This window comes from Diorhabda carinulata, chromosome 7 (assembly GCF_026250575.1).
Source record: "Diorhabda carinulata isolate Delta chromosome 7, icDioCari1.1, whole genome shotgun sequence".
Taxonomy (NCBI): domain Eukaryota; kingdom Metazoa; phylum Arthropoda; class Insecta; order Coleoptera; family Chrysomelidae; genus Diorhabda; species Diorhabda carinulata.
The window spans coordinates 13,639,530-13,656,656 of record NC_079466.1 but is presented as its reverse complement, the minus strand read 5'-3'; the positions used below and the strand labels follow the sequence as shown (position 1 = coordinate 13,656,656).

The 17,127-nt window shown below is 31.1% G+C and overlaps 1 protein-coding gene across 3 annotated transcripts; it reads left to right on the top strand.

Annotated features, from left to right (window-relative positions):
* Positions 1-84: 84 nt before the first annotated feature.
* On the top strand, positions 85-13,247 carry LOC130896115 (uncharacterized). Of its 3 annotated transcripts, XM_057803911.1 has the most exons (10): positions 85-221; positions 1,060-1,156; positions 2,693-2,810; positions 2,874-3,015; positions 3,076-3,294; positions 4,475-4,673; positions 6,678-6,899; positions 6,963-7,190; positions 9,772-11,260; positions 12,939-13,247. In XM_057803911.1, exons 2-10 carry the CDS (start codon positions 1,094-1,096, stop codon positions 12,980-12,982), a joined length of 2,724 nt encoding a protein of 907 aa, XP_057659894.1. In that variant the 5' UTR covers positions 85-221; positions 1,060-1,093; the 3' UTR covers positions 12,983-13,247. The 3 variants fall into 3 exon arrangements, with proteins under 3 accessions (XP_057659894.1, XP_057659893.1, XP_057659892.1); XM_057803910.1 differs by having other exon boundaries at positions 95-221; positions 2,693-3,015; XM_057803909.1 differs by lacking the exon at positions 85-221 and having other exon boundaries at positions 692-1,156; positions 2,693-3,015.
* The last annotated feature ends 3,880 nt before the right edge of the window (positions 13,248-17,127 follow it).

The following is a 17,127-nucleotide window of genomic DNA, read 5'->3' as shown; positions in this document are numbered from 1 at the left end:
TTGAAGGTTTTTATTGTATTTGCCGAACGCTCTTACTATTTATTTTCTTAAATTTGACTTTGCTGTCAAATATTTTAACTACTTAGAGATTATTTTTTAATAAGAAATAATAAATACTTAGATAATGAGATTTCGAAGTTTTATTTTATATGTTAACTCCTCAATCAATGAAGTGTTGATTTTTTAATTAACATCCAGTACTATTTATAGTTCTACAAACTGTAAGTATTAAAAATATTTCTAACATTTTTGATTTTATATTTAATAAATAACTAGTTTTGCAGCTGTTCCTACATAGTTACAATAAAATGTTGTTAACTATAAAGGAATAGCATTTCAGAATATATATTTAATTTTGTTTTTTTCTATTTTTGATGTGAAATAACTGTAGTACTATTTCTGAGACATATTTATCATTTTTATAAATGTTCACAATAAAACAATATTTTGTGTAATAAATCAACGAAAGTATATAGAATAATATGAAAGAGGTGACCTCTTGGAAGTTTATTATGTTTATTGTTCCTTAAAAGAGCTAAATTAAATTGAAATCATTTAGACATGAATTAAATTTGTATAATTTTCTTTTTTTTATCAATTTAACAGCGTAGGGAAAGTGAAATTTAGCATCGTAAATAAATCTAAATTTTAAGAATTCAACATTACGTATCATATCTATAGATAGCTACAAAAAGTTGCCACCCGAAAAATCTGAACGCTCTGTACTCAATAATCTATTTTATAAATAATTAATTAGTGCTGCTGTCGTTTCCGTTCTGTGTGAAATTTTAACGATTTCTCGTCCCGTTTTTGAAATCAACATGTGCTGTGTTGAATCATGACAAACATAATGCGTTATATTTTTGGCCTGTGTCCAAATTTAGAGTTTTTAACGACAAGCTTGCCAAGAATGTGATGGGTACTCAAAAATTATTTTTCGTCCAAATCATGGTCATAATCTGGAAACGACATATTTCAATAACGTCGAATTTTTAATAATTATTTTATTTCTTCTCGGTCAATTGTCGAGGGAAGTGTTCTATTTTTGATTGTTTTCAGTTTGTATTGTTTTTAATGGAATCTAGAAATAATCATGGCCAATGAACCTTTGGTAGTACAGGCTGTTTATTCTTATAAAAGGAGTAATAATGACGAGGTAAGTTAAATTAATGACTATGTAAAATTTTCTGCTTATTAAATTGTTATTAATATCTAAAATTAAAAACACTATTTAGAATTTTAATAACCAATTGAAATTCATTTTTCAAATGAGTATTTTTCTTAATAAAAACTAATTTTTAATATAAACATAAATATTTATACGAGGTGAGTCATATTTATGTACATTACTTTTAAATTTCTACTGTTTAATTAATAACGCTTCTCAAAATGGTTTACAAACTTGAAAATTTGTAGCTCAGTTGGATGATTGCCCAAAAGTCAAATTGTAAACTTGTTCATATATCTAAATGTTATTCAGGCAATAAGATGATGAAAAGTTGGTATACCATGCAAAAATTTTTCAAAATTCTTGGTTTATATCAAAATATTCCTATACAATCTTTTCAGTGGGACTAAGATAGGATGTATGTGAAAAAGAGTTTGAAAATTCGTTGTTTTTTACTATAAATTAAATTTTCTTGTAAGCTATGCGCTTATATTATTTTGGTATAGGATTAATTGTTATTAGGATGAAAAATCATGAAAAAAAAAACATTTAAATGGAATATAATGACAAAATAATTATTTTTACCCATTTCTATTAGAAGAATTTTGGCAATATCCTTCTTATTATCACAATTAACGAGCAGAATGGACATTTTCGAGGACAATTTTGAAATACAGACTAAGTTCTTCTAAATATCTTGACCAAAGAGTCTAAAAAATCAAGAAGAAAAAGCACAGTTAATTTCAAGTATCTTAGGGACAAAGAAGAAAGGCTTCTAATAGATCCATACAAAAAAAGTTGAAGGAAGAATGAACGGACAAGTAGAAGAACCGGAACAGGAAGAAGATATAAGAGATGAAATAGAAAATGAGGATCTCTTGGAGAAACCAAGTGATAAAGAAACCTTAGAATAAATAGACAATTTGTAAAGTAATAAAAGTGCACGAGAGAATGGGATTCCAGCAGAAATTATCAAATATTGCAAGGAAGATATACAGAAAACTTGGAACGAAGAAGAAATTCCAGAAGGGAGATAAAAGTAGATGTGAAAAAACAGACCCAAAAAAATATAGTGGGAGAATAATTTATGTTGTCTTTAATCTACTAGGAATCCCATAAAAATTGTGGAGCTAGTCAAGATGACATTAGATAACTCGCATGTAGATTAATGAGTGATGGAATTTGTGTCAGAGAAATTTAGGGTTCAAAAGGGATTAAAACAAGGAGATCAAATATCAACAGTAGGTTTTAATTTGGAGAAGAAGAACTAACAAAAATCTTGATAAATACTCATAAATAACAAGATATATAAAAACCCAAAGGGTAAGATGGATACTAAAAGGATATTGGGTAGGGTTGCAAAGAGGGTTGTTGAAGAAGGGGTAGGAGGGGGAGACCAAAGAAAAAGTAAGTGGATGCAGTTGAAAGATATTAAGAAGTAGAGGCCTTAAATATATAAATATCCTGACATTTTTTTGTGCATATTTCTTTGTAGTAGATACAAAAATTAATTTTCTCTTTCAGTTAAACTTTAAAAAAGGTGATATAATAACAGTAACTCAAAAAGATGACGGTTGGTGGGAAGGTACATTAAATGGAGAAACGGGATGGTTTCCCAGTAACTATGTAAAAGAATGCAAAGGTATTTACGATTTTTCCCAGAACATTTTCATTCTAAATTCACTTTTTGAATGTTTTTTTGTAGATGCACCAAAACCAATAATTAACCAACTGAATGAATACAAAAGCGTTGTGTTGAAAGACTTGGTGGATTCAGAGAAAGCCCACGTTACCGAATTAGAAGGACTAGTTACGAATTTTCTACAACCTTTAGAAAAAAGTGCAATGTGAGCTTCTCTATAATGAATACGAGTGATAATTTCATGAAAACTTTGATTTTTTTCCAGTTTAACTACAGATGAATACAAACAATTGACCGGTAATATAACCGAGGTATTAGAAACGCATCAGCACTTGTTGAACCTCATCGAAATAGAATCGAACAAACCAGGGTGCGATCAAAGAGTTGGAAAACTGTTTCTCAATTGGGCGCCCAGGATAAAAAGTGTACACCAAGCTTACTGTTCCTTACATCCCAAAGCCGTCTGCATTTTGGACAAATACAGGTAAATATAATGAAACTTACCATTTTAATGATCATATCTAATGGATTTATTAATGATTTGTTTGATATTGTTTAAAATTTCATAGTATATAAACTGATTTTAATATTGATGTTATTATGGGGTATTATTAGGAAAATTTTTATAGTGGTATTTGAATTACAAAAATCTTATTAGATCAGGAAACGATGTAAAATGTGAGGATTGCAAAGAAAAAGAGCACAAAGGAAGGAAAAAATGGAAACGGAAAGATTGAAAAATGAAAATTAGGAAAGAATGTAATACAACGAAAAGAAAATGAGGATTTATCCACCCTTGAAAAAAAACTATATGATTGGAAGAAGTGATCTTATAGTTTTGTTCCAGCAACTATAAGAGCAGCTTTTGTGGTGGTATCTGTTGTACAAAAGTCTTATTAGACAATAAAAGTTGCCCTATACCCTGCCAATCAAGGTTTTGACTACGGAAATTGATAGTACTAGTACTTAACGAGGGGTAAAGTACACCTAGTACTTGGAATATGGAAAGCGCAAAAGATTTCCAATTTTCCGATAATAAAAATGATTTAATTTGAAAAACTTTTTGTCCTATATTAGTGAAAGAAAAATTCAATTTGAATTAAGACATATAAGAGGAACTTTGAGGTAATAATAAAGTTAGAAGAATAAAAACAAGAAGAATAAAATGGATAAGAAAAACTCAGTAGTCTACTCAGTAGTAGGATCTAGAAGGTAGAAGAAGAGTTGGAAAACCTAGAAAAAAGTTATTAGAAGAAATAGAGGAAGGTTTAAGTAGAATGGAAATTAAATGAAGAAAGAAAGGACCATATAGGAAAGAATAGAATAGAACAAAAAGAAAATGGGGGTTCACTTACCAATAATACATTAAAATAAATAAAAGAAGATTTTAGTAGGATAGGGATTAAATAATGGAAAGAAAAGACTGCAAGAAGAATAATCAGGGGTAGAGTAGAATAAATAGATAATGAGGATTTAAAACTACACGAAAAGGATCTAGTATATATATTTGAGTGGAAGAAATAGTCTTTGTAGGGTTGCAGAAGCATCTACTGGATCCTGTATGCAATGATTTGCTGTTCCAATAAAATCGAGTGTATATGAGACCTTGAAGAAGTTATGCTTGTTAAATAAATATTATTATTTATAACTTCATTTATTTTAAGAGATGAACTTACGAAATACATGGAATCGAAAGGTGCCGCCAGTCCGGGCGTACTGGTTTTAACCACTATGTTAAGTAAACCGTTTAGAAGACTGGATAAGTATTCGGGAATGCTACAGGAATTGGAAAGACACGTAGAAGAATGTCATCCGGACAGAGGTGATACCCAGAGATCAGTTAGTGTTTATAAAGAAATAGCAGTGAGTAAAACTTCACATTATACACTAACAAAAAATTCCATTTTTTCATAACATTGATTGAATATTTGAAGGGTTAGTACGTGTATTGATACCAAAAATATGTATTTTGATACCCCTATTCGAAACTGTCTTAGGTATAGTTAACAAAAAGTAAAATTTAGAATTAATCATTGTTTCGAAAGTTTTTATTTCAATATTTTTATGTCATTTTCGTAGAAAAATGTCTCTTTTATATCTGGTATCATTTTTTCTGGTTATAATCACACGGAGCACCAACTTGTTTGCTCTTTTATATCTTAATCACAGTTTTTTTACATTTTTTCTGGTATATAACGCAATTCATTTAAGTTCTCGCTTTCTATTGGTTCATAAAAGACACTGAATACAAGATCTGGAGAATACTGTGGTTGAGGAAGCAATTTGAAGCACCATTAAATAATGTTTTGGTAAAAGAAAAAATTTTTTTTGGTTTCTTTATGATTTTCTTTTCCAATTAGTGTCGTTTGGAATTCGATTTTTCCGGATATTGATTTTTAAGAGAATTACAAAATTCTAAAGTTAAAAAATCACATTCTGAAATCATACAAATTTTCAAAAAATTACAATCAGTATTTTTATGTAGACTATTAAATCCTCTTAAAAAAATGTCTCCAAGTCAATTTAATTTACATCGATGGTTTAGAAGTTATGAGACAAAAAACAAGCCCCGAAAAAAATTGCAATGATAGACTTCTTAATATCAATATTATGGGTTCAAATTCTCACATCATTTTTATTTGTCGTTCCTAATAATATTTTCGATATACTTTGAAAAAAAAATAGTTAATTTTTTGTCTCAGTTTAATATATTTCTACCTGAGTAGAAACAGGACTCCTAACAGGACATTTTTACTTGATTAAGGCCCACTGGAGAATAATCATATAAAACTTGACCAAAATATAATAATTCCTGCATACATTGACGTACCAAGTACCCTTGAAAAGGGTCTACAGACAACAAAACTGGAAAATTAACGTATCTAAACCAGATTTGAATATTAGCCGTGTAATAGTAGCCAATCAATAAACAACTCTCTAATCTTGATATTTTTTGTCTTTCAAATGACACTAATTGGAAAAGAACTCAACTAAAATTTTTCTTTTACCAAAACATTATCTAATGATACTTCGAATTGCTTCCTGAACCACCATATTCTCCAGATCTGGTATTTAGTTTCTTTTCTGAATCAATAAAAAGCAAACAAACAAACAGCAAACAAGATGGTGCTCGGTGTGAATATAACCAGAAAAATGATACTAGATATGAAAGAGATATGATGATACTAGATATGACAGAGATATGATGATACTAGATATGACAGAGACAAAATGACATGAAAATATTGGAAAAAACTTTCGAATCAATGATTGGTTGAAAATTTCAATTATTGTCATCAAAATTACTTCGGAAAATTGCATTTTCACTGTTAGTTGTTTAAAAATGCAATTTTCTGAAGAAAATCTTAATAGAAAATAATTTTCATTTTATTGAAAAAATTATGATAAATTTTGATTTATTAGCATCGAAAAACTATTTCCTTCAGAAAATTGCATTTTCTGCATTTACTTCTAATATTTATTTATACACAAAAATAAACCCAAAATAATAAGAGCTGAGCTATACACAGTTTTGTAAGCCCCATACATGAAATACAAAGTTGGTAAAAAAATATTACAACGAAATAATTTAAACAATAAAATTGTTGTTACTTTTAAAAGGTGGTTAATTAAAACAATCCATAAATGAAATATTTGGATTCGTTTTAAAATGTAGAATGGGCAAATTAATTTCTAATAGTTTTGGAAGTGGCTATACAACAACAGTGACTACTGCACCACCTCTAACAATACTATTGATATTCTACCCTTTATTATTTTAAAACAATAGTTGTTGAAATTAATATGTGGTGCTTTTGTTAATATATAATACAAATTTAAATACAATTCATGTTGTTTTTTTATCAGGCGACTTGTTCAGCTACGAGGAGACAAAAAGAATTAGAACTCCAAGTACTGACAGGTCCTGTTCGTGGATGGGAAGGACCTAGTTTAACGACACTAGGGGATATTATATACATGGGTTTAGTATCTGTTGGACCTCAACGAAACGACAGATATTTCGTTCTATTCCCTACCACTTTATTAATTTTAAGTGTGAGCCATAGACTGAGCGCTTTTATTTACGAGGTAACAATTATTTTAATAGAAAATTCGATTAGAAAGAATAATTTTTTTATATATATATTTAAGGGGAAATTGTACCTATCCGGTTTAACGATAACGAAATTAGAAAATAACGCTTTCGAAATTAGCGCCCCTATGATCGATAAAAGAGTGGTGTATTGTCAAAATAAAGAAGACGCTGATCATTGGATTGAATTGTTGAAGAAACAAATGCCCAGGAGTTCGACGGCTTCTACGGTCAGTCAAAAAATGGGACCTTCGCAAGCGCAGTTCGTTCCTCAACCTCCACCACATGTAAGTTTCTGTTTGGGGATTAATTTAATTACTAATCGAACGATTTTTCACTTCAAATAAGATTATAATTGATGGAAATTTAAATTAGGGGATGAAATTGCTATTATGCTTGTTATATATGAATACATAAATGTTTTCTACATGTAGGGTGGAGTATTTTTTCTAATTTTCTATTATAAATTGCTGGGGCCTTGATTTTTGTTTTCGTTAATCCTTCTTTCAATTTTTTTAAAGCATCCTCCAAACTCTCTTGACTCATTTCTCTTTCTTCATTTGTCTTAGGTGGTCATATCTCTTCGGTTTTGTGGTTTTAGTACTTTCGGTTTAACTCTTAGCCTCTTCCTTATAACTTCATTTCATATATTTGTTACTCTCAAGCATTTATTTGAGTTTTCAACTTGTATTTAGCAAAAAATTGCATACAAAAGCTGTAATCTTAGAATACATGGATTTTCAAGAATATGGATCGGTAAAAGTTTGATAGTAGGTTATGAGGTGATCAAAATTTGACAAAATTGATAGTACTAATGGATTTTGGAGGTGCTATCACCTCCAATATATACCCTGTATTTCGAAATAATTTCCATGAACAATGTTCCATTATATATTCCAACAAATATTAGATTTTAGTAGCAAAAAATTGCGTATAAAAAGTGTAATCTTAAAGTATAGGGTTATTCAAGACTATGGTACATTAAAAGTTTGATAGTACGGCACTGGTGGACAAAATTTGACCGAATTGATATTTTTCATGTATTTTGACGATACCATAACCTATAAAAAATCGAATTGGTATTTTCATCCCTTAAAAAGTTATGCAATAAAATGTGTGTTTCTAAAATAGGTTGATAACCTTTTATTGTACCATAATCTTGGAATACCCTGTATTTTGAGGTGATAAATTTCGTCTAGAATCTCCACAGATGTTTCTATCTTTTTGATAACAAAAAAGTGGAAATAAACGCTGCAATCTTGAAATACAGGGTTTTTAAAAACTGGTGCATTAAAAGTTTCATACTAGGGCACCGGGAGGACAAAATTTGACCAAGCTAAAATACTTTTTATGTATTTTGAGGATATCTTAACCTACAAAAAAATTCGAATTGATATTATCATCCCTTAAAAAATTATACATTAAAATGTGTATTTCTAAAATAGGTTGATAACCTTTTATTGTACCATAATCTTGGATACCCTGTATTTTGAGGTGATAAATTTCGTCTAGAATCTCCACAGATGTTTCTACCTTTTTGATAACAAAAAAGTGGAAATAAAAGCTACAATCTTGAAATACAGGGTTTTTCAAAACTATGGTACATTAAAACTTTGGTAGTACGGCACCTGGTGGTCAAAATTTAACTAAATTAATACTTTTTATGTATTTTGAGGTATCTCAACCTACAAAAAAATTTGAATTGATATTATCATCCCTTAAAAAATTATGCATTAAAATGTGTATTTCTAAAATAGGTTGATAACCTTTTATTGTACCATAATCTTGGAATACCCTGTATTTTGAAGTGATAAATTTCGTCTAGAATCTCCACAGATGTTTCTACCTTTTTGATAACAAAAAAGTGGAAATAAAAGCTACAATCTTGAAATACAGGGTTTTTCAAAACTATGGTACATTAAAACTTTGGTAGTACGGCACCTGGTGGTCAAAATTTAACTAAATTAATACTTTTTATGTATTTTGAGGTATCTCAACCTACAAAAAAATTCGAATTGATATTATCATCCCTTAAAAAATTATGCATTAAAATGTGTATTTCTAAAATAGGTTGATAACCTTTTATTGTACCATAATCTTGGAATACCCTGTATTTTGAAGTGATAAATTTCGTCTAGAATCTCCACAGATGTTTCTACCTTTTTGATAACAAAAAAGTGGAAATAAAAGCTACAATCTTGAAATACAGGGTTTTTCAAAACTATGGTACATTAAAACTTTGGTAGTACGGCACCTGGTGGTCAAAATTTAACTAAATTAATACTTTTTATGTATTTTGAGGTATCTCAACCTACCAAAAAATTCGAATTGATATTATCATCCCTTAAAAAATTATGCATTAAAATGTGTATTTCTAAAATAGGTTGATAACCCTTTATTGTACCGTAATCTTGGATACCCTGTATTTTGAGGTGATAAATTTCGTCTAGAATCTCCACAGATGTTTCTACCTTTTTGATAACAAAAAAGTGGAAATAAAAGCTACAATCTTGAAATACAGGGTTTTTCAAAACTATGGTGCATTAAAACTTTGGTAGAACGGCACCTGGTGGACAAAATTTAACCAAATTAATACTTTTTATGTATTTTGAGGATACCTTAACCTTCAAAAAAATTGAAATCCGTATATTCATTCTTTAAAAAGACAAACAATATTTTTTCTACGACCTTTAGAAGGCCGTATCTCATAAATGAATAACTTCAGAGAAAAAATCTATTTAGGTTTTATGAGTATCTTTCAATTATCTATAATTCATGATACACATGTACAGGGTGTATAATTTATATCGCTCATATTCTTTAATCATGAGTCGTTAAGTTATTTAATGAATCCGTATTTCCCTACAGCTGAATCAGAGAGGTTACTGCAACCGTTCGTCCGTGATAAGTTATAAAACGCCCAACGACAATCGCCCAATTACGTTACCGCCCGATCACTACCCGTCCGCGGCGCCTTTCGCCGCCCTAACCAAATATTTCCAAAAATTGATCAAACAAAAAATAATAACGCGCAAATTATTAAAACACCTCCTCTATTCCGAACATCTCAACAAAATGAGTTTGAATTTAGTGAAAATAAGACACCACAAAACCGAAATCAGTATTTACACCAAAGACGTACATTGTAGAGACAGCGTAATACATTGCGAAAGCGATACCGACACCGACAGTTCGAATAACACCGACAAAACTAAAAACTACGATAGTTATTCGAGTAATTCGAGCAATCCCTTCGGTTACATCCGGTATTACAATCCTCGAAACGAAGACGAATCGAAACCGCCCAGTATTTTGATTTCCACGGCCAGTATACGATTGCAAAAACAATCGTCGCAAGATTCGGACGGAAGCGTCGTAGTACGTAAACCGAAACCGTACATGGCGTGCGAAAATATACTGAATCTAAACGACAGTTTAGAATTGACGAATCTATCGGTACAACAGGAATATTATTTACCGACGACCAGACAAAGTTGTCCGACCAAATTAGTCGGTAATAAATTTAATAAAACTAGTTTAACTACGATATATATACCGCCGTGGTCGAATAACGATACTAATAACAGTACCACTCATTCCAGTACGTTAGAACTACCGGTAAACACTCTTCCAATACCGGATAAAGTACTGGCCGAAATTTTGTACAATACCCCGAAAGATAACGAAGAAAATTTCCTATTAAAACCTCCGAGTATGTTCGACGTCAAAATTGTACCGCAAAGTTTGAGTTTGAATTTAGATAACGTCGGTTTCCGTAAACACAGCATCGATTCCGATAAACCGAAAAGAAGAAGCAGCTTACAAATAACTCCTTCGACGCAATCGTCTTTCTGTCGTTGCTGTTCGGTATATTATCACAGTCCTAGATCGTCGGATTCCGGTATGGCGGGTAGTTGTACTTTAAATTCTCCCGATTCGGCGAATAATACCGCCGAATCGGCTCGAGTTCGTTGTAGTGTCGATATGACGAATCTGTTCGATAAATGCGAAGATAAACGCGACGCTTTATCGTTGAGCGAATCGATAGCTAGAGATTACGAAGCGGAATGTCAATGTACTTCGCCGTTCGGTTCGACGCCACGTACTTCCGGTCAGGATTGTATCAACGAAAACGTCATTACTAAATCGGGGGATGGTATAAGGAAATCGCAATCGAAATTGTATTTGATACCGCAAAAATCTCAATCTATGGATAGTTTATTGGATAAGGAAGAGGGGGATGATGGAAATTCTCCTTTGTTCAAATCTGGGTTGTACGCGCATTGGTGGTTGAAAGCTAAAATACCGGCGAGCGTTGTTAAAGGGATTCGCATCAGTACCCGACAGAATAATACAGGCAAGGGCATGATTTTAAGTGATTTTTGTTGTTGTTTGTTGAGATTTTGCGCTAACGTTCTAACCGAATCGCTTGGGTACGTTTGGCCCTTGCCTGTACATCATTTCATATTTACTAAACATACGCTTTCGATTTAAAACGTTCATTTCATCATTTAACAGTCTTTTGTTGAGTAGCATAACGATAATTATGAAAATTAACAAAATAATTTACGCACCGATGCCGAATGTATCACAAAAAAAGCTTTTTGTTCCGAATGTCTTATACGTAAATCTTAATACTCGATTAATGTTGGCTCACCCTGTAAGTTTTACGCGAAATTCTGTTGCTGGAAATGTTTTTCCAACGAAATTATGAGTAAAAAGTGTCGCCATAAAGTTAATATTATGAAAAAGGAGAGAACACGATTTTTTACATTACCATAAACCTGAATTTTGTTAAACCCTGTAAGTTTCGAGTGAAATTGTGTTTCTCTGATTGATTCTACAACGAAATTATGAGTAATAAGTGTCATCATCGAGTTATTACCATGAAAAAAGGAAAAAAATTCACTTTTTTATTACTATAAACCTGAATTCTGTTAAACCCTGTAGTTTTACAATGAAATTGTGTTGGTTAGACTGATTTTTCAATGAAATTTTAAATAAAAATTGTGACAATAACCTCATTACCATAAATAAGAAAAGAAGACGATTTTCACATTACTATGAACCTGAATTTTGTTAAACCCTGTAAGTTTCGAGTGAAATTGTGTTTCTCTGATTGATTCTACAACGAAATTATGAGTAATAAGTGTCATCATCGAGTTATTACCATGAAAAAAAGGAAATACACCTGAATTTTGTTAAACCCTATAAGTTTTAAAGGAAATTATACTGCTTGAAATGATTTTCCCACCTAATTGTGTGAGTTTCGAATGAAATTGTGTTGCTTGAATGATTTTAGTGCAAAATCATGAGTAGAAAACATCAACAACAACTAAATACCACAAATAAGGATAGAAAATGATATTTACATTACTATAAACCTGAATTTTGTTGCTTAAACTTGTTTTATTATCGAAATCATGAGTAGAAATAATCAACAACATCCTAGTACCACAAATAAGGACAAAAAAATGACTTTTACATTACTATAAACCTGAATTTTGTGGAACCCTGTAAGTTTAAAGTGAAATTTTGTTGTTTGAATTATTTTATTGACCGAATAATGAGCAAAAATCATCAAAAAAACGTTAATATCATTAATAAAGGCATAAAATGACAATAACTAACCTTCAATTGTAACAAAATACGTGCGATACTACAGAAACTTAACACGTGACAACGCGTTGTTGCCGCTTATCTACAAACAATTCATTGAATTTATTATTTATCGACAAATTGACACAAATAAAAACGGTAACCACAAATTTGTTGAACTAATTATTATTTTTTTGAGAATCCAATAATTTTCTAAAGACCAGTTTGACTGTACTATAATTTCAATTCGTATATTTAATCACGACCCGAGCCGATCTTGACATAACGCTCCTCCAAATCGAATTCGAACAACTAAAACCAAAATTTCCTCAAATTAATATCGATCTATCCATTAATACAGGGTGGGTAAACATTTCGAAACTTCCGTAATCATTGTTTTTTGTTATATGTTTGATATATAATCGTTTTGGACATAGATGACACCACTGATCTCGGGAAGCGGCACAAACATACCGAGTAATCATCAAAGACAAGGTAGCGTCCGCTCCACGACATCTCTTTCGGCATCTAACCACAATATAGTCGCTGCAAATGCACAAAATCGAGGTTGGTCGGCTGTTTGTTTACGTCCCACCCCTCCGTTACGTCCCTGTCTCGCTTTGGGAACGTCGCCGAATGGACCGTACGCTCGTTACAGCAGTCGGAGGCCGATGAGTTATAAAGAGGATGGTTTCATATTGGATGTTATCGAAGCATATTGTTCGGTTATGAAACCCAGAAGCACTGTTAATTCAGGTGAGAGCGCCATTATTAGAATTGTTGATGATAATTATCGTTTTAATTGTTTTTATTGATGTCAGTAAGATTGGTTGACATTAAAGACTGACTTACTTGTATCAAGTGCCCGAAAAATTATTTTAAACTTTTTATCGATGAACATTCAAACATGCTGCATCTTTTTATATGGAAGATAGAAAAATTTAGAACAATATACTTATTCCTTATTTTCGAGCACCTTGTATATATTGATTTTCTTATATTTTTCGATATACTACAGTATTGGGTATTTTGTTTAAATTCGGCAAACAATATCTCAAGTTTTATATAAAAAATGCTGCATCTTGCTATGAGGAAGATCAAAAATATGCAGCAATGTACTTATTTTATATTTTCGACACGTTTTATGTTTTAGAACACCTTGTATATATTGATTTTCCTATATTTATTCAAAATCTATAGTATTGGCACCTTTATTAAATGCAGCAAACAATATCTCAAGTTTTATTTAAAAAAGCTGCATCTTTCTAATAGGAAGATAAAGAAAATGCAGTAATGTAATTATTTGATATTTTGGGACACCTTGTATACATTGATTTTTTTTATATTTTTCGAAAAACTATAGTATTGGGTATTTTTATCAAATTTGGCAAACAATATCTCAAGTTTTATATTAAAAATGCTGCATCTTGCTATGAGGAAGATCAAAAATATGCAGCAATGTACTCATTTTATATTTTCGACACGTTTTATGTACTAATTTTCCTATATTTATTCAAAATCTATAGTATTGGGCACTTTTATTAAATGCAGCAAACAATATCTCAAGTTTTATTTAAAAAAGCTGCATCTTTCTAATAGGAAGATAAAGAAAATGCAGTAATGTAATTATTTGATATTTTGGGACACCTTGTATACATTGATTTTTTTTATATTTTTCGAAAAACTATAGTATTGGGTATTTTTATCAAATTCGGCAAACAATATCTCAAGTTTTACATAAAAAATGCTGCATCTTGCTATGAGGAAGATCAAAAATATGCAGCAATGTACTCATTTTATATTTTCGACACGTTTTATGTACTAATTTTCCTATATTTATTCAAAATCTATAGTATTGGGCACTTTTATTAAATGCAGCAAACAATATCTCAAGTTTTATTTAAAAAAGCTGCATCTTTCTAATAGGAAGATAAAGAAAATGCAGTAATGTAATTATTTGATATTTTGGGACACCTTGTATACATTGATTTTTTTTATATTTTTCGAAAAACTATAGTATTGGGTATTTTTATCAAATTCGGCAAACAATATCTCAAGTTTTACATAAAAAATGCTGCATCTTGCTATGAGGAAGATCAAAAATATGCAGCAATGTACTTATTTTATATTTTCGACACGCTTTATCTTCTAATTTTTCTATATTGTTCCAAAATCTATCTATCTATAGTATTGGACACTTTTATTAAATGCAGCAAACAAAATCTCAAGTATATAAGAAAGCTGCATCTTTATAAAAGGAAGATAAAGAATATACAGCAATATACTTTGAACACTTGGTATATTTTAATTTTTTTATATTTAGGTAAAAAATTTAGGATAGGGTATTTTTATCAAATTCGACAAACAATATCTCAAGTTTTATAGCAAAAATGTTGTATCTTTCTACAAGGAAGATCAAAAATATATAGCAATATACTCATTTTATATTTTTGACACATTTTATGATCTAATTTTCTTCTATTGTTTCAAAACCTATAGTATATTGGTCTTTTATTAAATGCAGCAAACAATATCTCAAATTTTGTCTAAAAACAGCTGCATCTTTCTAAAAGGAAGATGATGAATATGCAGCAATATACTCGTTTTATATTTTTGATACATTTTATGTTCTAATTTTACTATATTTTTCCAAAATCTATAGTATTGGGCACTTTTATTAAATGCAGCAAACTATATTTCAAGGTTTATCTAAAAAAAGCTGCATCTTTCTAATAGAAAGATAAAGAATACGCAGCAATATTCTTATTCCTTATTTTAGAACACCTTGTATATATTGATTTTCTTATATTTTTTGAAAAACTTTAGTATTGGGTATTTTTATCAAATTCAGCAAACAATATTTCAAGTTTTATATAAAAAACATATTCCTTCAAGTTTTTGACTAGATGAAATCAGCTAATCGATTGAAGGACTTTTATATCGAACGTTCTTGTTGTTTCGAGATTTTTGTCACTGGTACTTACGAGGTGATATCGAAAAATATGTTTGATGAAGTTTTTAACTGTATAGAAGCAATAGATGCAACTAAAACCGAAATAAAATTGAAAAATCATATATTTTTCTCTTCTTTTTGAATACAGGGGGTGTTCGAAAAGAAAAAATATATCAGTCAACTGTCAACCAATATAATAAAAATTGATTTAATGTCAACCATTCTCTTACAATTCGATATCGTAACTATATGCTTTTGTTTTCTTTCTTCTTTATGTGCTGATTTTCCTTTGATACGAGCAGTGGAACTCTTAACTGGCGGTAACGTACAAATGCATGACAAATTAGCACGATCGCAATCGCACAGATCTAGTTTAGATCTGAACCGTACCTCGTATAATTCGACTGTCATTAGTCAACCATTGGTCCACGCGCACAACTACAGACCCCACCAACGCGCCTCGACTTGGTGTTGCGGTTCGTTCGTCGCGCGCCAATTACGCAAAACGCAACATCTAGAATAGCGGATTTCGAAAAAAAAATTACTTCTACGATGGTCGTAATAAATATATAAATAAAATATCTAACTCGATAATTTACGATAATCATCACTGATTACGACTTGTCGTACAATAAATCTTGTTCCTCGACTGTTTTTTTGTTCCAAACCGTTTTGTACTGAAAGTTTTTTTCATAAAATCTCCACTTATATCATGGTACTCATCATGTCGTGTTTCATTTTTTGAATTTCGTCATCATCAAATTTTCTCATCGTTATTGTAAAGCTCATCGCCTAGATAGTCGCTGGGATCTAGATCCGCACTGTTGGGAGTATAATCAAAGTTCCTCATTTACTCGTACACTGATTCATCTGTTTGGGTATCACAGAGGTCGCTTCGTTGATGGACTTACCTCTCCTTGAGCTTATATTGAACCATAAGATGAACCAAATGAATAGGATGGATAGAATCTTACAGAAGGAACATCCCAGGTCTAATATTCATGAGAACATCAGTCTGAGGAGCCTCTCGAGATGTTCAGAAACGATACTAATCTGGTGGTCGGTATTCCAACAGGACACAGCACCGTCAATTACTACTTGAAGAAGATAGGAATTGCAGAGGACGACATCTACAGATGAAGTTAATAAACAGTATGAATAGAGATAGCAGATCATCTATTCTGCGAATGTGTCTCGATCGTTTTAGACAAAAGGATCAGATATCTCGAAGGAGTAGTGCTAATCCCTTGGGAAGTGAGTCCTTTGGAAGTAGAACAATGAATCATGTTTCTAGGTATAGGTACAGAGCAGTTGGAAAACCCTCTACAATCTAAATCGAGTTTACCAACCATATCCTCTTTCTGTTCTAAAGCTGGAAAGTCTAAATGACTTCCAAAACAATGTACAATGTAAATAGTGTCTTCCAGCATCGCCCACTTTTTGTCCCAAAACTAGGAAGCCAAAAGACTCTCCATACAACTAAATCCAGCTTACCAGCAACGTCCTATAGAGATAGCAGATCATCTATTCTGCGAATGTGTCTCGATCGTTTTAGACAAAAGGATCAGATATCTCGAAGGAGTAGTGCTAATCCCTTGGGAAGTGAGTCCTTTGGAAGTAGAACAATGAATCATGTTTCTAGGTATAGGTACAGAGCAGTTGGAAAACCCTCT